Source organism: Vipera ursinii (genome assembly GCF_947247035.1).
Source record: "Vipera ursinii genome assembly, chromosome: 9".
Taxonomy (NCBI): Eukaryota; Metazoa; Chordata; class Lepidosauria; order Squamata; family Viperidae; genus Vipera; species Vipera ursinii.
In genome coordinates this window covers 11995627-12014412 of record NC_139523.1, presented here as the reverse complement: position 1 = coordinate 12014412, position 18786 = coordinate 11995627, and the positions used below count along the sequence as shown (strand labels likewise).

Genomic DNA, 18786 nt, shown 5'->3' with positions numbered 1-18786 from the left:
TTCCATAAATGGTGTCCCACCACAGAAAATATCCCTCCCCCCCCCCGGGTAGAGATCCACCTCACCTTCTTTGGGGAGGAGATCTGAAGAAAGGATTCAGGAGCTGATCTTAAAAGTCGGGGGCATTTCTCTCCTGCTCCAGGATTACAGCCGGGTGGACTTTAACTCCCCACCCCCCCATTGTATCATTACAAGGCCTACAGCAGACATTTTTTTGGTAATATATGCCCCGGCTTGCTTAGCAACTAACTGCCAAGGAATATTCAGAAAGGTATTTCCATAGGCATGTTAACTAGCAGTGGCAGGATAAAATTGGATTTAATTTACCATCCATTTGTCAAACCACTAAAGATTGACCAGCCAGCTCTGGGAAGCAGCAAATGGATCTGCAATCTTTCCGGAAAAAAAAAGCCTCTTGTGACACTGATGAATGCTCCTATTGTTGACCAGTCAGTGCTTGAGAAGATAAAAATTAAGCAACGCTACCCCTCTTGGACCGAAAGCAATTTACTTGCAATCCATTTCCCAACCTGAGTTTCATACCAAATTAGCTTGGGTCACCTTCCCTGAATAGTCTTCTCCACATCCCCCTTTCAGGGCAAAGAGTGATCCAAGAGAAGGTCTTCTCGGTGGCAATGGTCAACCTCTACAGTGGTTGTTTTCTGATTCCAACGCACTTGCTAGTGGACATTTAGCTTCGAGGTTTCAACCTGCTATCCGCCTATTTCTACTTTATCTTTCGACTAAAGACGGAGGCTGCCAGCTCTCTGGGAGCATCTGAGGTAGTAGCAAACTGACAGAGGGAACTGTACCATTAATACTCCGTAGGACCACCAGTCTGCACTCTGGGTGTGTCCCTGGCGATTCACTACTTCTGGTGCCATGTACTCCACGGTTCCGCAGAAAGAGTAAGCCTTCTTCTCGTGATCAATGGCTTCTTTGCTTAAACCAAAGTCTACAAGAGAGACAAGAGTTGGGGCGGGAACAAGGTAAATTGATGGTGGGGAATGAAGAGCACCATAAAAGAAGGGAAAGGATAGGTTGTGGTTTTTTTTAATCAAGTTCAAGAAATAACAAGAAGAAATAGGAGAGCGTATACCTGTAAGTTTGATATGTCCTTCATCATCTAGGAGAATACTGTGAAAGAAAGAAAAAAACAATTGAACACAACAAATAAGCTACGGTAGAATAGCTGAAATAAAACCAGGAAGTAAACGCGACTAAACATAGGCTTCCAAAGCAGAATGCAACTGCATTCCTAGAAGACCGAGACTAGAGGTAGCCAATATTGCTAGTGGGAGCCTAATCGCTGAAATCCATCATGAGGGAACTCACATTTTCAAGCTCTCAACCTGCTCTCCAGTCTAGGAAGCCAATAAGGCAACCACAACAGAGGGTTGACCAGATTGAAATCTCCCTTGTGTCACAGAAGCTCTCTAGGGATTTGGGGCCAATCTGTCTTAGCCCAAGAGTCCAGGTGGTGCATTGATGAAGATGTTAAGACTAGGAGCAGGGAAACCTGGATTCTACAGGTATTCCTCGACTTACAACCATTAGTTTAAAGACTAATCAGAGTTATGATGGTGCTGAAAAGAATAACTTATGATTCTGTCCTTCCACTTACAATTATTGCGTGGTCATGTGACCAAAACTCAGGTGCTTGCAACCAGCATGAATTTGTGACAGTTGCAGCATCCTGGGATCACATGATCACCCCTTGTGATCTTCCCAGGGTGTTTCCAATAAGTCAATGAGGAAAGCTTAATGACCAGGTTGGAATCGCTTAACAACCATGGCAAAAAGACCTGCAAAATAGAGTGCAACTCACTTGTTGACCACATCGCTTAGCAACGGAGGTTCCGGTCATAAGCCAAGGACTATCTATATTCATTTTACAGCCATAGAGGCACACTGTGTGACTTCAGGCCAACTTCTCCCTCTTGGTCCAAAAGCCAATATGGCAAAGGTGGTGGATTAAGAACGGGAACACCAAGGTTTATGTTCTTTTTCAACCATGTAAGGACCCAAGAAGCTTTGGGCCAGTTGCAGCCTATATCACCTGATATTGGTGAGTGTAGGAGAAGGAGTGGTAGAACCTGGGGGCGGAGTTAAGAGGAATCAGTCTAGAATCCCTGCATAGCCACAAACTATGTCCAATCCCCTCAAGTGGCATTTCCCCTTATCTAACTCTAACTCTAACTCTAACTGACCATTAGTTGAGGAGGTTCCTGTGTATAGGCTGTTTAGCAATAAATCAATTTAATCGGACCTTCATGTAAAGGCCTGGCCTTTCATGCCTGACAAGAGGGTGCTATGTATGCCACCTTTAACTCCAGGAAGATGGGAAAAGTGGAATACACATTTACCAAGCCCATAAATAAAATAAGGAAATGAGAGGACTTGTCAATAATTAGGATTAATCAAAAATCTTTGCAGAGGAAGAGTGAAGCAGAGCTAGAGGGCAGAAGGTTGGGGAAAGCTGAATTGTGCAGGAACTAACGGTTTTCTTCTAAAGATGTAGGCTTGGCTTGCAGGATGGAGAATTTCACTTGTATTTTCTCCACTGGGACCACAAACTGGGGTGATCCGATACGTTTTTGGTTTTGCAACTGGACAGGCTGCAGCAGTTTGGGTCACAGTGGAGCTAATTGAAGGTGGTTATATCATAATTTGGGAGGTGGACATGGTTAAAGGGTCAGGGCCCACTACTCAGTACATCTCCCAGGAAGCCCCAAAGTAATACGATGATATCACTGGAAAGGGCAGAAATAAAACAAAATATTTTAGCTTTTTTTTTTGCACAGGGGGAGGATAGAGATGAGAAAAAAACTGAAAGATAGACCCCCCCAAAAAAGTGAAAAATGAGAAGAAGTCGCTGAAGAGCAAATCACTCCAAGCACATTGAAACACACACACACACCCCTCCCATTTGGGGGTGATTGTTTATGTTCTGGAGAAGCTCAGGGTAAGACAGAAGTGATTTAGCCCCTGTAGGCCTATCTTTCTTTTAAAAAAAGGAAAAAAATGCATTGATAAAATTGAACATTTAGTGACCAAATTACAAGGGTGTAATCTCTGGCTTCTGGAGGGCTGTAATGGGATACTGGGTAAGGCCTAAGGTTGCCCAATTCTCATTCAAAGCATTGCATTTCGCCAGCATTCTTATTGTAAGCCGAACCTACCCCAGAGAATTATATTGTTCTCTTACATTCCTTCTAGCACTGATGACATTACCTAGTTTGGTAACGAAACGTCTGCAAGAAAACCACCAAGCACAAAGAGCAGCACTGGCCCCACAGTTCAACCCTGAGCTACGAACTACGTCATATGGATGAGTTAAGGGTCTCTTGAGTGTCCATTGAGTAAGCCCATCTACAGCCAACGTGTATTTGCCACCCAATAAGATCCCTGGAGGAAGCCAAGTCAATGAGCTTCTGGCCAGGGCATACTTCTCTGGCTTGAGGTCCCTGTACACGATTCCCAAGCGATGCAAGTGGCCAAGTCCTAACGCCAGTTCTGCAAGGTAGAACTTCACATCTTCCTCTGTGAACATCACCTGAAAGAAAGAGAGAACTTGCCCATTCAGGTCAAGCAATACCGCAAAGAAAAGCAAGACTATTTATATGCAGATAGTCCTTGACTGACAACCATTTCTTTAGCAACTCTTTGAAGTTACAATGGCACAGAAAAAAATGTGTCTTATAATTGTTCCCCACACTTATGATCATCGCAGCATCCCCATGGTGATTAAAACTCCGGCGCTTGGCAACCGACATGTATTTACAAGGGTTGCAGTATCCCAGGTCACATGATCACCATTCTGTAATCTTCCCAGCTGGCTTCCAACAGGCAAAGTTAGTGGGGAAAGCTGAATTGCTTAAAGACTTCCTGATTCACTGAACAACTGCAATAATTGGCTTAACCCACTATGGGAAAAAGGTCATAAAATTGGGCGCGATTCATTTAACCATCACCTTGCTTAGCAATGGAAATTCTGGTCCCAACTGTGGTCATAAGCTGAGGATTAGTACTCCACGAGGGAGTAGAACAGGGGTCTTCAAACTTGGCAACTTTAAGACTTGTGGACTTCAACTCCCAGAATTCCTGGCTGAGGAATTCTGGGAGTTGAAGTCCACAAGTCTTAAAGTTGCCAAGTGTGAAGACCTCTGGTGTAGTGCTTGTGTGTGTGCAGGACCATATACAGGAAGGGTCATAAAAGTCAAGAGGGCAGCTGTGATGGCCAGAAAAAAACCCACTGCTTTCTTACGTACTGCTGCGTAGAGTTGTGGTTGTCAGCTTGACCTTCTTAACCCTTCCCATAATGTCTGCATCTGTGACTATAAGGCTGTTGAATAAAGGACAACTCCGTACTTTGAGTTGAATTCTGCACTGTGAGAATCCCTTTCCTTTTTTCTTTTAAACAATGTTCTTGACTTTCTTACGTGATGCACTGATTGGATTAATCACAAACCCGATTTCTCATCAATGACTCTTTTTTTCTGATATTTCTGTAATGGGGGGGCAGGCTGAGAAGGGCAGAATTCTTAGAATACAGTTATTTTCTGGAACACAAGATCAAGATTTGCATACAACTTGTTTGTTGTTACAGAAACTGGGCTGTCTTTCACCAAAACCTGTGTCTTGCATCCTGGACCCATTGCCAGCATGATTAACTCGAGAACCCAACCCACTCTCTCCATCTTTTTTCTATCTGTTTTGTTAAAGCTCCGTAGTCTACTCACTTGCCTCTATTTTACAGGCAGGTGATAGAAAATGCATCAATTTTAAAAGCATTGTTAGAAGTTGCTAAGCAGCTGGAAAGAAGGGGGAGAACAGGGTAAAGAGAACAGAGTCTTCATTGAAAGCTATTCTGTTTTTCCCCTGTTACAAGTAGTCCCCAACTTATGTCTGCATTTTGGGCGCTCAACAATCGGTCCCCATTTATGTCTGTTGTAGCACCCCGCAATCACGTGACCGTGATTTATGATTTTTTTTGACAGAAATCAATGTTTACTTCCAGTTTCAGGCAACAACCACCCCATACCAAATCATAGGCTCGCTTAATGACCATGGTGTTCGCTTAATGACTGCTGCTAAAAAGGCTGTAAAATGGGTCTGGTCGGGTGGTGACTGCTTTATAACTATCATGATTTACAATCGTAATTGCAGGACTCAATTACGGTCATAACTCAAGGACCATATGGTACCTGCTTGCTCAGATGGCCCTTTCTGTTATGCCATCGGGACCTCCCCCCCTTGCATTTGCTGCCCCCTGCCCAGCCCCAAGATATCCAGGTGCTGTGTATGAAGACAAGAGACTGTTAAGCAGGCACTACTATTTCTCAGTCCTTTGGCTGCACTTGAGAGGAGATGATTTGGTACTACAGGAGTCTATCAAGCCACTGCTGAATGCCAGAGTTTCAGAAAAGTTTAAAGGCTCAAAGTTATATTTTTTGCAAGGGAAACACAAACAGAATTATTACCAAATAGATATAACTGGAATTGAAGGAACAGTATTCATTCTATTTGTGATTCTCACCAAGCTGGCTGAGGAATTCTGAGAATTGAACTCCAGTCCTCTTCAAATTGCCAAGGCTATATAGGACCTTGTTCTGGTCAATGGTGCCAGTATCCTGACAGTGATGCATCTACACTGCAAATCCTACATCCAATAGCCAATAGCCAGTAAGTTATGTGGCATGCGAATACACTCACCTCTTTGGAAAGGCGCATGAAGAGGTCCCCTCCTCTGAGAAAATCGAGGATGAGGTACACTTTCCCTTCTGTTTGGAAAGCTGAAATGCAAGGCAGAGAACAGAGGTCAGCGTTCCCTAAATAATTGCGGCAGCCTTCTGGTATGGTGGCCCCTGCATCATGGAAGTTGGGGAAGGCCGAGTCAGCTGAACTTGAGGCATTCTTCTCTAAACTGGATGGCTTCCAGATGGGTGATCCTCAACTCCCCAAATTCTCAGAAATGGCTATGTTGACAGGGGCACTCTAGGAACTGAAGCTCATGGTGAAGATACATATGCAATGACATCAGTGATGCCATACATACAGTCCCCGACTTACGATCACAACTGGAACCAGAAACAATGTGGTTGTTAAATTGTATTGTTCTATTAGAGGGGTGTCAAACTCGCAACGTCACGTGATGTGTCGTGACATATCGCAACTTTTTTGCCATTGCCGGCAATGGGGTGGGCACGGTTTTGCTATGATGCATCCGGCCCGTGGGCCGGATGTTTGACACCCCTGTTCTATTATCTTACTTTTGTTCTATTTACACTCTTTTCATTTCTTCCTTTTTATTGTTCTCAGCCGCCTAGAATAGCCTCATGGCAAGACAGGTGGCAAATAAATTTAACAAACAAACAAACAAACAAACAAATAAATAAATGAGTCATCACAAGACCACAGCTGATTTTATGACTGTTTTGCTGTGGTGGTTAAGCATGACTATTAAGTAAATCTGGCTGCCCCTGTTGACTTTGCTGATTGGAAGCTGATAGGAAAGTTGCCAATGGTGGTCACGTGACCCTGGAACACCATAACCATTGTAAATACAAGCCAATTGCCAAGCACCTAGACTGCAATCACGTGACCACAGGGACGCTGCAACAGTCATAAGTGTGAAGACCACTCATAAGTCACTTTTTTCAGCACTGCTGTTATTTTGAACAACTGTTAAATGAATGGCTGTAAGTCAAGGACTACCTGTATATATGATGACATCATCATGCAAACATCATCATTATAAATTTGTGGTGCCTGTGGCAAGTAGTTTAATGTTAGTATGACAAGGTTATTTAAGCTCGTGTCATTTGTTCCTCCTAGTCCCACATCCAGAGATGCCCATGTGAGCAGTTTCTTTTAAACTTTTAATCAGCTTTTGTTGCAACATATTTGAAATATATATTGCTTTGCATGGAAAATTCCTAACATATTAATTTTGTGCTTTTAACTTTCTAAATTTTGTTTCTAAAAATTGCATTAGAGTTCATGTGTACTTGCTTGAGCAGAAAAGCAGAGCATGCTGACCCAAAACCTTTTCTGCATACTATATAAATCGTGGCAACTTTAAGACTTGTGAACTTCAAGCTCCCAGAATTTCCCAAGAATTCTGAGGAATTGTGGGAGTGGAAGTCCACAAGTCTTAAAGTTGCCAAGTTTGGAGACCCCTGTAGTTAATAAATAAATGCCTCATCCAGGAAACCAGCTGCATCTATGCTCGCAGAGTTTGAGAATGTTGAGTAATTGTCATCTTTTTATACTCTGCCCAGCAAAGCCCCACAAGGTAGTCTACAAAAAAAATATATCACCTGCCTGTGACCTATATTGCTCCCCCAAATCAGGAAAACAAAGTCTTGTACTCACCATAATGGAGTTTTACGATGAATGGGTGGTTTACTTCAACAAGAATATCTCTTTCCATTTTGGTCCTTACACGATCACGCACTATCAACAGAGAAGAGACCAATTCAGTGGAGTAAACCTAAAAAAATGCACAGTACTAGCCCACATGAAAATCAAAGCCTGCAATTCTTGGGCCATATCAGTGAAGCACAGAGGTCTTATAAGTCGATCAATTGTTTAAGAGAACATTATCAAATAGAGGCTTGAGCATTGTAACTATGCTGGCTGAGGAATTCTGGGAGTTGAAGTCCATAAGTCTTAAAGTTGCCAAGTTTGGAGACCCCTGGGCTAGAGGAAAACCAAGCTAATGAATGTCCCTCACGTATTCTGCTGGCCAATACATTTAGATTCATAAGCCTGTAGGACCACCTCACCTTTCAGAGTTGCCTTCTTGAGGACCTTCATGGCATAGAGGTGGTTGTTATCCGGTGGGGTGATTTTTCTGACAAGGAAGACCTGTGCAGAAAAGGTCTAGATGAGAAACAGCAACACATCTAGCAGAATTGGGGGGGGGGAACAGAAATGGGAAGTAGTTTTGGAGCTAGGTAATGTAAACACACATAGTTTACATCAACTATGAAATATAAAGCCTCACCTTGCCAAAAGAGCCCTGTCCAAGAACTTTAAGGAGCTCAAACTGAGACGGGTCAGCCTTCTCGGATCCTTCTTTCACAAGATATGTGATTGTATATTCTTGGACAGAACCTTCGTTCTGAATGCGAAGGAAGGAAAAGGAAAACAAGAACCGGGTAAGCAAGGCACACACACACACATGAAAACAATAACTGCAAATAGAAAGAGAACAAGCATCCGAAGATGCACATTGGCTCCAGGTTTACAAAAAGTATGCAAATTCTTGTGACCCTAAGAAACAGCCAGATGTTAGTAACAATACCTACTTTTATAGGCTTGTAGTGAATTGATTGAACTTGTGTGTATGAAAATGCTTTGAGCATTTAAGAAAAGAAGGCAGGAACATTCAGTGATAAATGAGAGACATATCAAGGCCGAAAGAAAGCACAAAGTCAGATAGAGGAGTGTGTGTGTGTGTGGGGGGGGTTTCATCCATTTAGCTTATGTTACTATGCGACCCCTTCTGCCCACAGGCAAACAGGAACACAGTGGGTTTTTTTAAAAAAATGAATTCTATTTTGCATTTCTTTTATTTCTTCCAGTTCAGAGACCAGGTGCACTATGCCAAAGTAGGTAACAATAAGCTGTGATTAGAATTAGAGGGCACCAAGCTGCAATTTTAAAACAGGCTTAGGTAAATGCATCTGTTTCTGTTTCCCTAGAAAGGGTTGATATAAAGGTTAAGCGGGACAGGCCTCTGGCTGTGGCACAACATTTAGAAAGGGCAATTTTGGGAAGATTGTACTTTTGATCAGCATCAGTAAAGTTGACCAAAAGCTTGCCTTAAACCTACCACTGGAAAATCTTACTGGCACCAGATATATCAATGGTGTGGAAGGTCTCTAGAGTAGGGGACCTCAGCCTTGGCAACTTTAAGACTTGTGGACTTCAAGTCTCAGAATTCCTCAGCCAGCTAGTTGAAGTCCACAAGTCTTAAAAGTTGCCAAGGTTGGAGACCCCTGCTCTAGAACAGGGGTGGGCAACCATGGCAACTGTACAACCTATACAACCCAGAATTCCACAGGCCCTATAAGCTGCCATAGTCGCCCACCCCTGCTCTAGGGCTGTCTTTGACTCCAGGTGGTGAAGCTTAGCCTCATAGGCTGACCTGGCAGATGGCTTCAGTTTCTGAAGAACTCTGAGTACTTAGATGTCCAACTAAAAGGTCCTATATTGCCTCAGATCAGTGGTGGGATTCAGCTGGTTCTCACCACTTCAGCAGAACCGGTAGCTACTTTTGTTGCCCAGGCCCAGAATGGACTTCCGGAAGCGGCATCCACACAGAGAACCGGTTGTTCACCTATCTGAATTCCACCACTGCCTCAGATTAATGTCATGTCTGTGGCAGTGTAAAAAATAAAAATCAGGTCATGTCAGAAGGAGTCAATTCGTTGATTTCATTATGTGCTATCACAGTGGGATTGTCCTTTTCAATAACATAAAAGATTATCCTGGAGAAACTCTTATCTCCATCTGGTGGCTTTCGGGCTTTGTAATAGTGGAACCATTGCTACAGTAATTGAGTCCCCTTACCCTTCTGTTGGTTGTCCTCTTTATTTAGTTCTATTTTTCCCTGCATTATACACTTCTCAATAAAGATACATCTTTCAATAATGTATACAAAATGTGATAATTTGAAAATAGTAATTTATGCCTCACACGAGAACTACGGACTGCTTTGTTCTGTGAGCCATTTGTTTATTTTTCCCCCCCTGGTTATCTATAGAGTTCTCGGGAGTCTTCTGCAACACCAAAGTTTTAAAAAGTCAATACTCTTCCTCGCCGGCTTCGTCAAAGTTTCACTTTCACTTCTATTTCAATGTCACAACTTAAACTGATGCCTCTGTGATTATGACTTTTGAAGGTATAGAAGCATCACAGCATCTGAGTATCTTGTCCAAGGACTTCATTGTTATCCTTTCAAGTGCCGGCATGGGTAAAGCTTAAGAAAGATGATCTTGATGAAAATATGGAACAGCCATTTCCTCCAACGTTTTTTTTTTAAATCCAGAGCAACAAGATAATATTCAGAAGCCGCTCAAACAGAGGCCTCCCTGATTTACTGGAGAATAAATAAAGGGAAGGAGGTATAGCACAATCATACTTACAAGGTCCTGCTATATATTATAGTAAATGCTAATAAAGATAATTTTAGCCTTCCTGTGGAGTTGATTTCCTGGTCTGGTCTACCTAGTGGGTAGACTAATAATCTGTATCACATTTCTACTCCGCGAGCTGCATTGGCTTCTGGTTGCCCTCCGGGTGAGATTCAAGGTGCTGGTGATGACCTATAAAGCCCTGAATGGCTTGGGTCCGGGATATCTGAGGGAACATCTGCTGCCGGCATCAAGTTCCCTTCGTCCAGTGCGCTCGCAGAGAGAGGGCCTTCTCAGGGTGCCGCCGGTAAAAGATTGCCGGCGGATAACACCCAGGGGGAGGGCCTTCTCTGTGGGTGCACCTGCCCTCTGGAACCAGCTGCCCGTGGAGCTCAGGACTGCCCCTGACCTGCGTTCATTCCGCCGAGACCTGAAGACTTGGCTCTTTGAGCTCTCTGACCCAGGCTGAGAATTTTAACTGGGGTTTTATTTTCAGGGATAATTTAATCTTTTTAATTGTCTTTTAACTTTTGTATTTTGTATTGGTGTGATTTTAAAATGCCCTGTAAACCGCCCTGAGTCCTTCGGGAAAGGGCGGTATATAAATCTAATAAAATCTAAATCTAAATTTCTTGAATGGTAGTTCTTTACTGTTGACAGTTAAAAGTCAGAAGTTATCTACCACTCCAATAACTTTATTTTCACTGCTGGTTGCTGGACCTGTTGATCAGTTGGGATTTCTTTATATTTAACTTTAACTCTAGAAACTGAAGGCTTGATTTTGGCTGCTTAAGCGTTAAGCTATTCAAACTAATCCCATCCAGTGCAGATTGTGCAAGACGCAGAAGAAACAATAGATCATATACTCAGCTTGTGCAAGGAGATCACACAAACTGATTATAAACAAGTCAAAATGATTCACTGGAACATCTGTAAAAATTATCATGTGCCAGTAATGAAAAAAATGGTTTAAAATAAGTAGATTAAAATATTGTGGAATTTCCAAACATAAACTGACAAAAGACTTGGATCATAACGTAACTGATTAGTTGCGGTTGAGAAGAAGAAAGGGTGGATAATTGATGTGGCAACACCAGAAGATAATATAGTATAGAAGACAAAGATTTACAGAAGATTACAAAATATCACATTCTGAAAATTGAAAGATTATGGTATAAACGAACTGTGGTGTTTCCAGTGATTATTGGCATATTGAGTGACCTACAAATATTGGATGACGTGTAGAAAATCTGCATATTGGCAACATTTCCATCTGTCAGATACAAAAAGCCACACTGCTTGAATCTGCATGTACAGTACACCAATTCATTGTGTCATCCTTGGTTCTTAGGAAGAGCTCAATACATATGAAGGACAACACTAGCTAAAGAACTGGCAGCTGTGATCTCACATTTTTGTGTATATAATAATATTTTTATTATTTTTAACAATTTTTTTTAATAAAATGTGATTGTGGGCCATATTTGTTGTTTTCCTTGTACATGCACATGGTAGAATTGCAAGCTGCTTAATGCTGTCTGATAACTGGAACAGCATATCAATGTAAAAAAATAAATAAATGAAATTGTTGCATTCTTGCTTGGAGCATTTTATCCATGAAAAGCCAGAAAGAAAATTTAGAAATAAAGAAGCCTCTGCATTGGATAGAGACCTAGATTTATGCTCCTCCAGTTTTTTGTTTCCTTGTATCCTAAAAGCTCGAAAAAAATATCCCTTCTCCTTCTTTCTCCTTTTAAACTACATTTATATTTATCTAGTGCAGGGGTAGGCAACCTTGGTTCTTTTATGACTCGTGGACTTCAACTTCCAGAATTCCCGAGCCAGCATGGCTGGCTCAGGAATTCTGGGAGTTGAAGTCCACGAGTCATAAAAGAGCCAAGGTTGCCTACCCCTGATTTCTAGTGCCGGGTTCCTAAATTCTATGCTGATTGGGGAATTCTGGGAATTGAAGTCCACAAGTCTTCAAGTTGCCAAGTTTGGAGACTTCTGATCCAGTGAATAGTAAAGATGCAGGTGAGCTTTTTGGCCTCCTGTCTTTAACAACAACATTCCCAACTCTGGACCTCCACAGAGGTGTGCATTTTGTATACATACAAACGTATCTTCATATATCACTTTATGCATCTGGCAAAGCAAACAACATATTGGCCACCCTATGAGTCTTGAAAAGCTCCAGAGTCCTGATCCACACAGTTGACAAGTTGCCAGATCCACAACCTGATAACTTGCAAGCATTTGCTCTTTTCCTCTGGTCCCATATGCGTGTTTTCTGCTTCCTATTCCCCACTCAAAACATCGCTCTTTTCTTTTGCCATCTTCTTCTCATTCCTTTGGGTGGGTGGCAAAGAATGTGAATGTTTATGTCATCTAAATTACCCACTGTATCTGCAAACACAGGCTCGGGTTTCTTGCAAAACACAGTTTGTGTGGCTGGCACAAACACCACAGGCATCCTGCCAGCTTCCCCAAACCATCTGTTCAGCCTCCTGAGCTGTTCGGTAGACCCCCACCCCCACCCCCATCCCTTGGAAGCCTTTGGCCCAGCAATCCTTCCTTTCTGCCTGGGGGAGATTGAGACGGTGCCAGCGCTTGCAACTGGCATGAGCTGAAAAAGCCTTGCCTAGAATCAGATTCCAGTCAAAAACATGCTTCCTATTGGAATCCTAAGAAGGAGTAAGTAACCTCAAACTACACTCACAGAGGATGGTGGGGGACAGTTTTGCTGATGACCAAAAGGATGGGGAACACTTTGCCGAGTACCACTTATAAAAGTCCTGGGCAGTGTGGAAGTGTTTGAGCAAGACCAGGTAGAGTCAAGTTCAATTCCAGCATTAGCCAAGGAAGTTCCCCTGGATTTGGGGCCAATTACGTTTTCTCAGCCCAACCTGATTCATAGGGTGGTGGTTATGGAGAAAAGTTGATAGAGCACGGGTGTCAAACTGCCGGCCCATGGGCCGGATGCATCATGCCAAAACCATGCCCACCCCAGCTCCAGCAATGGGGGAAAAGCTGCAATACGTCGCGACACGTCACGTGACATGGCGAGTTTGACACCCCTGTGATAGAGGGTTTATTTGTTGCCTTGAGTTGCAGAAGGAAAGGCAGGGTATATATCTAACTATGATTACTATAATAGAAAAAAAACCCTCAGAAACTTAGAAATGGTTCTGCTAGGTCAGACATGTCAAACACAAGACCCGGGGGCCAGATCCGGCCAGCGAAGTGGTTTCATGTGGCCCATGAAACCATCCTGGAAACAGTGAGGGAACGGCCCCCACTGCCTTGGCCCTGGCCCAGAGACCCTCCTTCTGCCAGAGACCCTCAGATCTGTCCCACTCCTGCCCAGGCCCCCATAGGAACCCTCGATGCGAACAATATAGAGCTGGCCATGCCCACCCAGTAGGCCATACACAGTCTAGCCACGCCCACCCAGTAGGCCACGGCCACCCTGGCCATACCCACCCGGCCCCTTGAGGGCAACAACAATGCTGATGCAGCCCTCAATGAAATTGAGTTTGACACCCCTGTGCTAGGTCAACAAAGGCCACCCTAGTTCAGCATTTTTCAGTGAATCAGAGATTTGGAAAAGGCCATTGGAGAACCTTCTGCTCAAGACGAATTAAGTACCTTCTGCCTCTGAATTGAGGCATTCCTAAGAAATACCTCCAGAAATCTTATAGATAGGATGTGAAATTAAGAACTCATTCCCAAAGTGATATACTACCAGTGATCATGCCAACATCTATTAACTATCACGACTAATTAACTGCTTATGGACACCGTCATGGTTTTTTGACTTTCTTGAAAAAGCTGGAATCAATCTTGCAGTTGATCCAAGGCTTGTTTGCCCAATTCCTGGTATGATTTCCTTCATATTTTTGCCAGTTTTATTTCATCTCCCTCTGAATTGATTAAAGGCCTAGACAGAACACAAAAACTAGCCAGGGAACAAACCAGATATCTAAACCATGACATCATTACTCCACTACATAATTACTCCTTATCAGTAAGTCAATAACAACATATGATGCCAAACTGTGGTTAGCTGTCGTGAAAACAAACCATAATATAAATACTGATTTTCTTCTCACATTACACTAACCCAAAACCAAACTTTATAATTTAATCTGTATTTACTATGAAGTCATAACCATATCTAGGAAAGTATTAACTAGAATACTTTTTAACCTGAGCATCTTCTAGAGCTGTAGACTACAATACCAAGAATCCCGAGCACTGGCTATACTGGTTGAAGGATTCTGGGGTCCTCACAACTAGAGGGTTTCCAAATTGGGGCAAAGGAATTCTAGTTTTCTGCAGAAAATAACTCTTTCCCAACCTTTGCCTGAGGTCATTGTGGACAATGGATGTTGGCTGCATTTCTGCAAAAACGTCCCTGGGGACACAGAAAGAAAGCTTCCTCAAGCAAACTACTGTGATAATTTCCAGAAATATGATGTGTGTAAGCCATCCCAGGAGTTCATCCAGGTCAAGATGAACTGGCTGGTGAATTCTGGGAGTTGAAGTCCACAAGTCTTCAAGTTGCCAAGGTTGGAGACCCTGATCTACAGTATTCCTCCTTCCCCAGCTAACATCCACCAAGTGTTAGACTATAACTCTCATCATTTGTCCAGCCACTGTGGGCTAACTTAGGATGAAGGCAGTTGCCATCAGATATATTCAGATGGCACCAGGATGAAGCAGTCTCATCCGTATTCAACCCAGAAAGTTTTGCAGCTTCACTTGAAGATGCCAAGGATTGCTCTGCTTGTGAGCTTTGCCCTTTCCCACTTCAGCAGGCACAGCCTCTTCAGTCAAGTAGCCTTAGTCTACTCCTGTGGCCATTCAAGCTTTTTCATTGTCTGTCTTCAATCATTTCTGTTTGTCTCACAAGGTTGGACAGGGTGGAGATTTCCATGCCTCCTCTATTAAGCAAGAACTGAGTTTACAAAACCAACCAGCTGATGTTCTTTGTTGGATGACATTCTGGTAAAGTAATATTATTCTTAACATGACAAATTTCCACATGTCTAGTTTAACGTATCTGAGAGACAGATTAGGTTTACTGAAAGTGCTATGCCACAATCCAACAAAAACTCTATTAAATGAAGCAACAATAGCATGGAATTACGGTAAGAACGTTTCTGGAGCAAACTCTAAACATCCTTGTCAAATTAAGTTAAGGTCGCATGGAATGAATTCTGTAGCAATCCGTCAGACATGCACAATCAGACCCCACATGTACAGCATAAACTAGCCGCTTCATTGCTCAGTGCCTATTTCACAGCAATCTTCCCAGACTGGCAGTTGCCCCTGGGAAAGGCTAGAGATAAGATCCAAAGAGGTCAGATTTGCCTTCTTGTGTCTACTTAATGATTCCAGACTGATTCCCCACTTGACCTCTCCTCCTGACTGGGACCGTCTCTCTCCAACACAACCATGATACATCTAGCCCAACTGTTCACCTAGAATGAAACTTTGGTCTACGTTCCTCATCACTACAGTTTTTTTCCAGGCTGTTATCCTTTTATTGCACTAGTGGAGAAGTCCCACAATTTCAAGCCACTTTGCTAAAGAGCAACAATTGTAAAAGCTACAGGTCAAGATACCCAGAACATGCCAGCCTGGAGAAAGCTGAAATAAAGACCCTCCTATACAGCTGAGAGAACTACTCAAAAGAAAAAATTTTCCAAGCCACCCCACCATTCATCCCTGAAGTTGCCTTGTTGCCCCAACAAATGAGCAAACAAGCAGACAAGCGTAACCAGAGAGGAATTGGCCTGCACTACTAACCGGTTTACTGACATTGCTAGCAGAAATCAAGGGCAGATTGCAGGCTTCGGCACGCCGTTTCCCCAGAGCCAACTGTGTGAGAAAGGCAAAGAGGCAAGGAAGCTTGAGCTGCTTAGCCATTTCCACTGTCCCATCCTGGTCAAAACAGCCCATCTCCAGCTGCAAGGTCTCTATGGGAACATGGTTGAAGACTGCAGGAAAGCCATCCGATCAGGCACACTTGATTTCACAGAGGACTAGCTACCCCCATAAAAGCAAACCCACCGGAAGCGCGGGGGCTGCTTAGCTGTCAATGCAAAGAAGGTTAAAACAGAGCTTCCTGCCTGCATCTCTTTTGTACCATGAGTTGTGGTATGTAAACGTGAAACACTTCAACTCTCTCACACCCCGGTTTTATTTTTATTTAAGACCAAGCTTTTACCCACAACTTCAGTGATTTTACTCCCTGAAAGAGTTAATTTCCTCTGCAATAACAGCAAGATTTAGTCGCTTATTTCAGGATTAAGCAATGGGATGAACCTGGGCAGGGGTTTGCTCTCCAAGCTTTCCGTTTAGCTCCCAAACATTTCGTTACCAGGCTAGGCATCGTCATCCCTGGGGCTTCAGTAGAATTCTCTTGTTCTACCGTAGTCTTTTTTAGCTTATATACATTCAAGCTAAAGAAAAGACAGAACAAGAGAATTCTATTGAAGCCCCAGGGATGACGATACGTAGCCTGGTAACGAAATGTTCGAGAGCTAAACGGCAAGCCTGGAGAGCAAAGCACTGCCCAGGTTCATGCTTCATCCTGAACGGGTGTGACTGGCCGTTCGTTTGGTGCTCTCTTCAAATTCTGAGAAGTTGGTTGGTTCCACTGTTGGTTGGTCGCTCGAATAGGCAACCCCTGGTTTGCATGTGTCCACAAGCACCCTGTATGTGCTCACTTGATTCCCTGAAATTGTTCCAGTGACATTTGGCATTAGAACGGGCAATTTTTGGTTGACACCATTTTTTTCCTTTTTTTTAAAGCATGTACAGTAAATGTTTGAAGAAGGAGAGTGCAAAAGTTGGGTTGAAACTAAACATTAAGAAAACCAAGATCATGGCATCTGGCCCTCTCAATTCCTGGCAAATAGATGGGGAAGAAATGGAGGTAGTGACAGATTTTATTTTCCTGGGCTCCAAGATCACCGCAGAGGGGGACTGCAGCCAAGAAATTAAAAGACGTTTGCTCCTGGGGAGGAAAGCCATGGCAAATCTAGAGAGCACACTAAAAAGCAGAGACATCACCCTGTCAACAAAAGTGCGTATAGTCAAGGCTATGGTCTTCCCAGTTGCAATGTATGGCAGTGAAAGCTGGACCATAAGAAAGGCTGAGCGCCAAAGAATTGAGGCCTTTGAACTATGGTGCTGCGAGTCCCTTGGACTGCAAGGCGATCAAACCGGTCAGTCCTAGAGGAGATCAACCCTGACTGCTCTTTAGAAGGCCAGATCCTGAAGCTAAAACTCAAATACTTTGGCCACCTAATGAGAAGGAAGGACTCACTGGAGAAGAGCCTCATGCTGGGAAAGATTGAGGGCAAGAGAAGAAGGGGACGACAGAGAATGAGGTGGCTGGATGGAATTACTGAAGCAGTAGGCGTGAGCTTAAATGGACTCCAGAAGATGGTAGAGGACAGGAAGGCCTGGAGGAACATTGTCCATAGTGTCACGATGGGTCGGACACGACTTTGCAGCTAACAACAACAACAACAGTAAATGGTACGGAAAGCTCTCTCAGGACCTCACTGTTGTTCTCAAGAATGCTTCTTCCTTTCCCCCATGGCCCCAGAAACATCTGTAGGAATAAAAATAACACAAATAGGGAACCATGGCAGCACAGACAAAACAGAACACTTTCATGGGCAGAGCATTTAACTTCTTGGGAACTCCAGCTTCCCTATGCTCTTTTTAAAAGAAGGTGTTTTTCCCCCCTGTTTGTCGGTTGAGAAACTAAGCTTCAAAATAATGTGGGCAAGATCTGGAGTTCTTCCAGAAATAAGACAAGCTGCCCCTGAAAAGTCAGACTGCTTCTGTGTTTCTTCTAGACCTTAATCCTGGTTTTTTTAAGGAAGGAGGGAAAGATGGAAGAAGGAATGGGTGGGCAGGGATGGACTGAGGTTGTTATGGAGAGCCTCCCCATAAAATTCTGCACTGTCCTTAGTGCTCTCTGAGCTTGGTGGCCATCAGGCTCAGAACTCAGAGAGCACCAAGGACCCTACAGTTCAAACCTGAACTACCAATATTCTCTTCTATTGGTACCATAAACTTCTGCTGTGTGGTAGGGTCACTGGATGACAAAAGCAACCCCAAGAACATCTCAGAAACCAGAAATACAATGTTATATCTTGGCACATGTAGATCAGTATATAGGAAATATGGCAGGGGGATGGAGGCAAATAAGGAAGTCTGGATATCTTAGAACAATTTCATGTTTCAGCTTTGAGGGCTCTTCCCCCCCTATGCCTATTTTTGGACCCTTGGAGACTCTGGTCTACAGTTCTGTTATTTGAATTCTAAGTTGGGTTGTGCTAAGATATCCATCATGCATGGATGGATCTGTGGATGAGAGGGCTGATCTGGACATGTATAAGTGAGACCTAGTTGAAAGCAGAGTGAAGGATTCAACTCTCACAGATGTACCATCCTGGATTTCAAGAGTGGCATCAGACACGTCTCCAGGACAGCACTGAAAAACACTGTGCACCCTTTCCTAGATATGAATGGCCCTGACTTTGAGAGCCTTTAGTAAAGGTAGTCCTTGTCTTACAGCCATTTGTTTAGTGACCATTCTAAGTTACAATGGCAT

General features: G+C 43.3%; 1 protein-coding gene across 3 annotated transcripts in view; it reads right to left on the bottom strand.

The window, feature by feature from the left end:
• RPS6KA1 (ribosomal protein S6 kinase A1) overlaps nucleotides 1-18786 on the bottom strand; it is a 52619-nt gene that overhangs the window by 20538 nt on the left and 13295 nt on the right. For 2 of the 3 annotated variants that reach the window (XM_083369852.1, XM_083369853.1), the window contains exons 1-8: nucleotides 15960-16194; nucleotides 8012-8128; nucleotides 7791-7872; nucleotides 7378-7458; nucleotides 5716-5795; nucleotides 3450-3556; nucleotides 1100-1137; nucleotides 813-955 (exon numbers count right to left, since the gene is read on the bottom strand). In XM_083369852.1, the coding sequence (XP_083225978.1) occupies nucleotides 813-955; nucleotides 1100-1137; nucleotides 3450-3556; nucleotides 5716-5795; nucleotides 7378-7458; nucleotides 7791-7872; nucleotides 8012-8128; nucleotides 15960-16112 (801 nt within the window). In that variant the 5' untranslated portion in view covers nucleotides 16113-16194. Of the gene's footprint in view, nucleotides 1-812; nucleotides 956-1099; nucleotides 1138-3449; nucleotides 3557-5715; nucleotides 5796-7377; nucleotides 7459-7790; nucleotides 7873-8011; nucleotides 8129-15959; nucleotides 16195-18786 lie in introns of those variants that run through there. The other variant, XM_083369854.1, reaches the window with a different exon arrangement.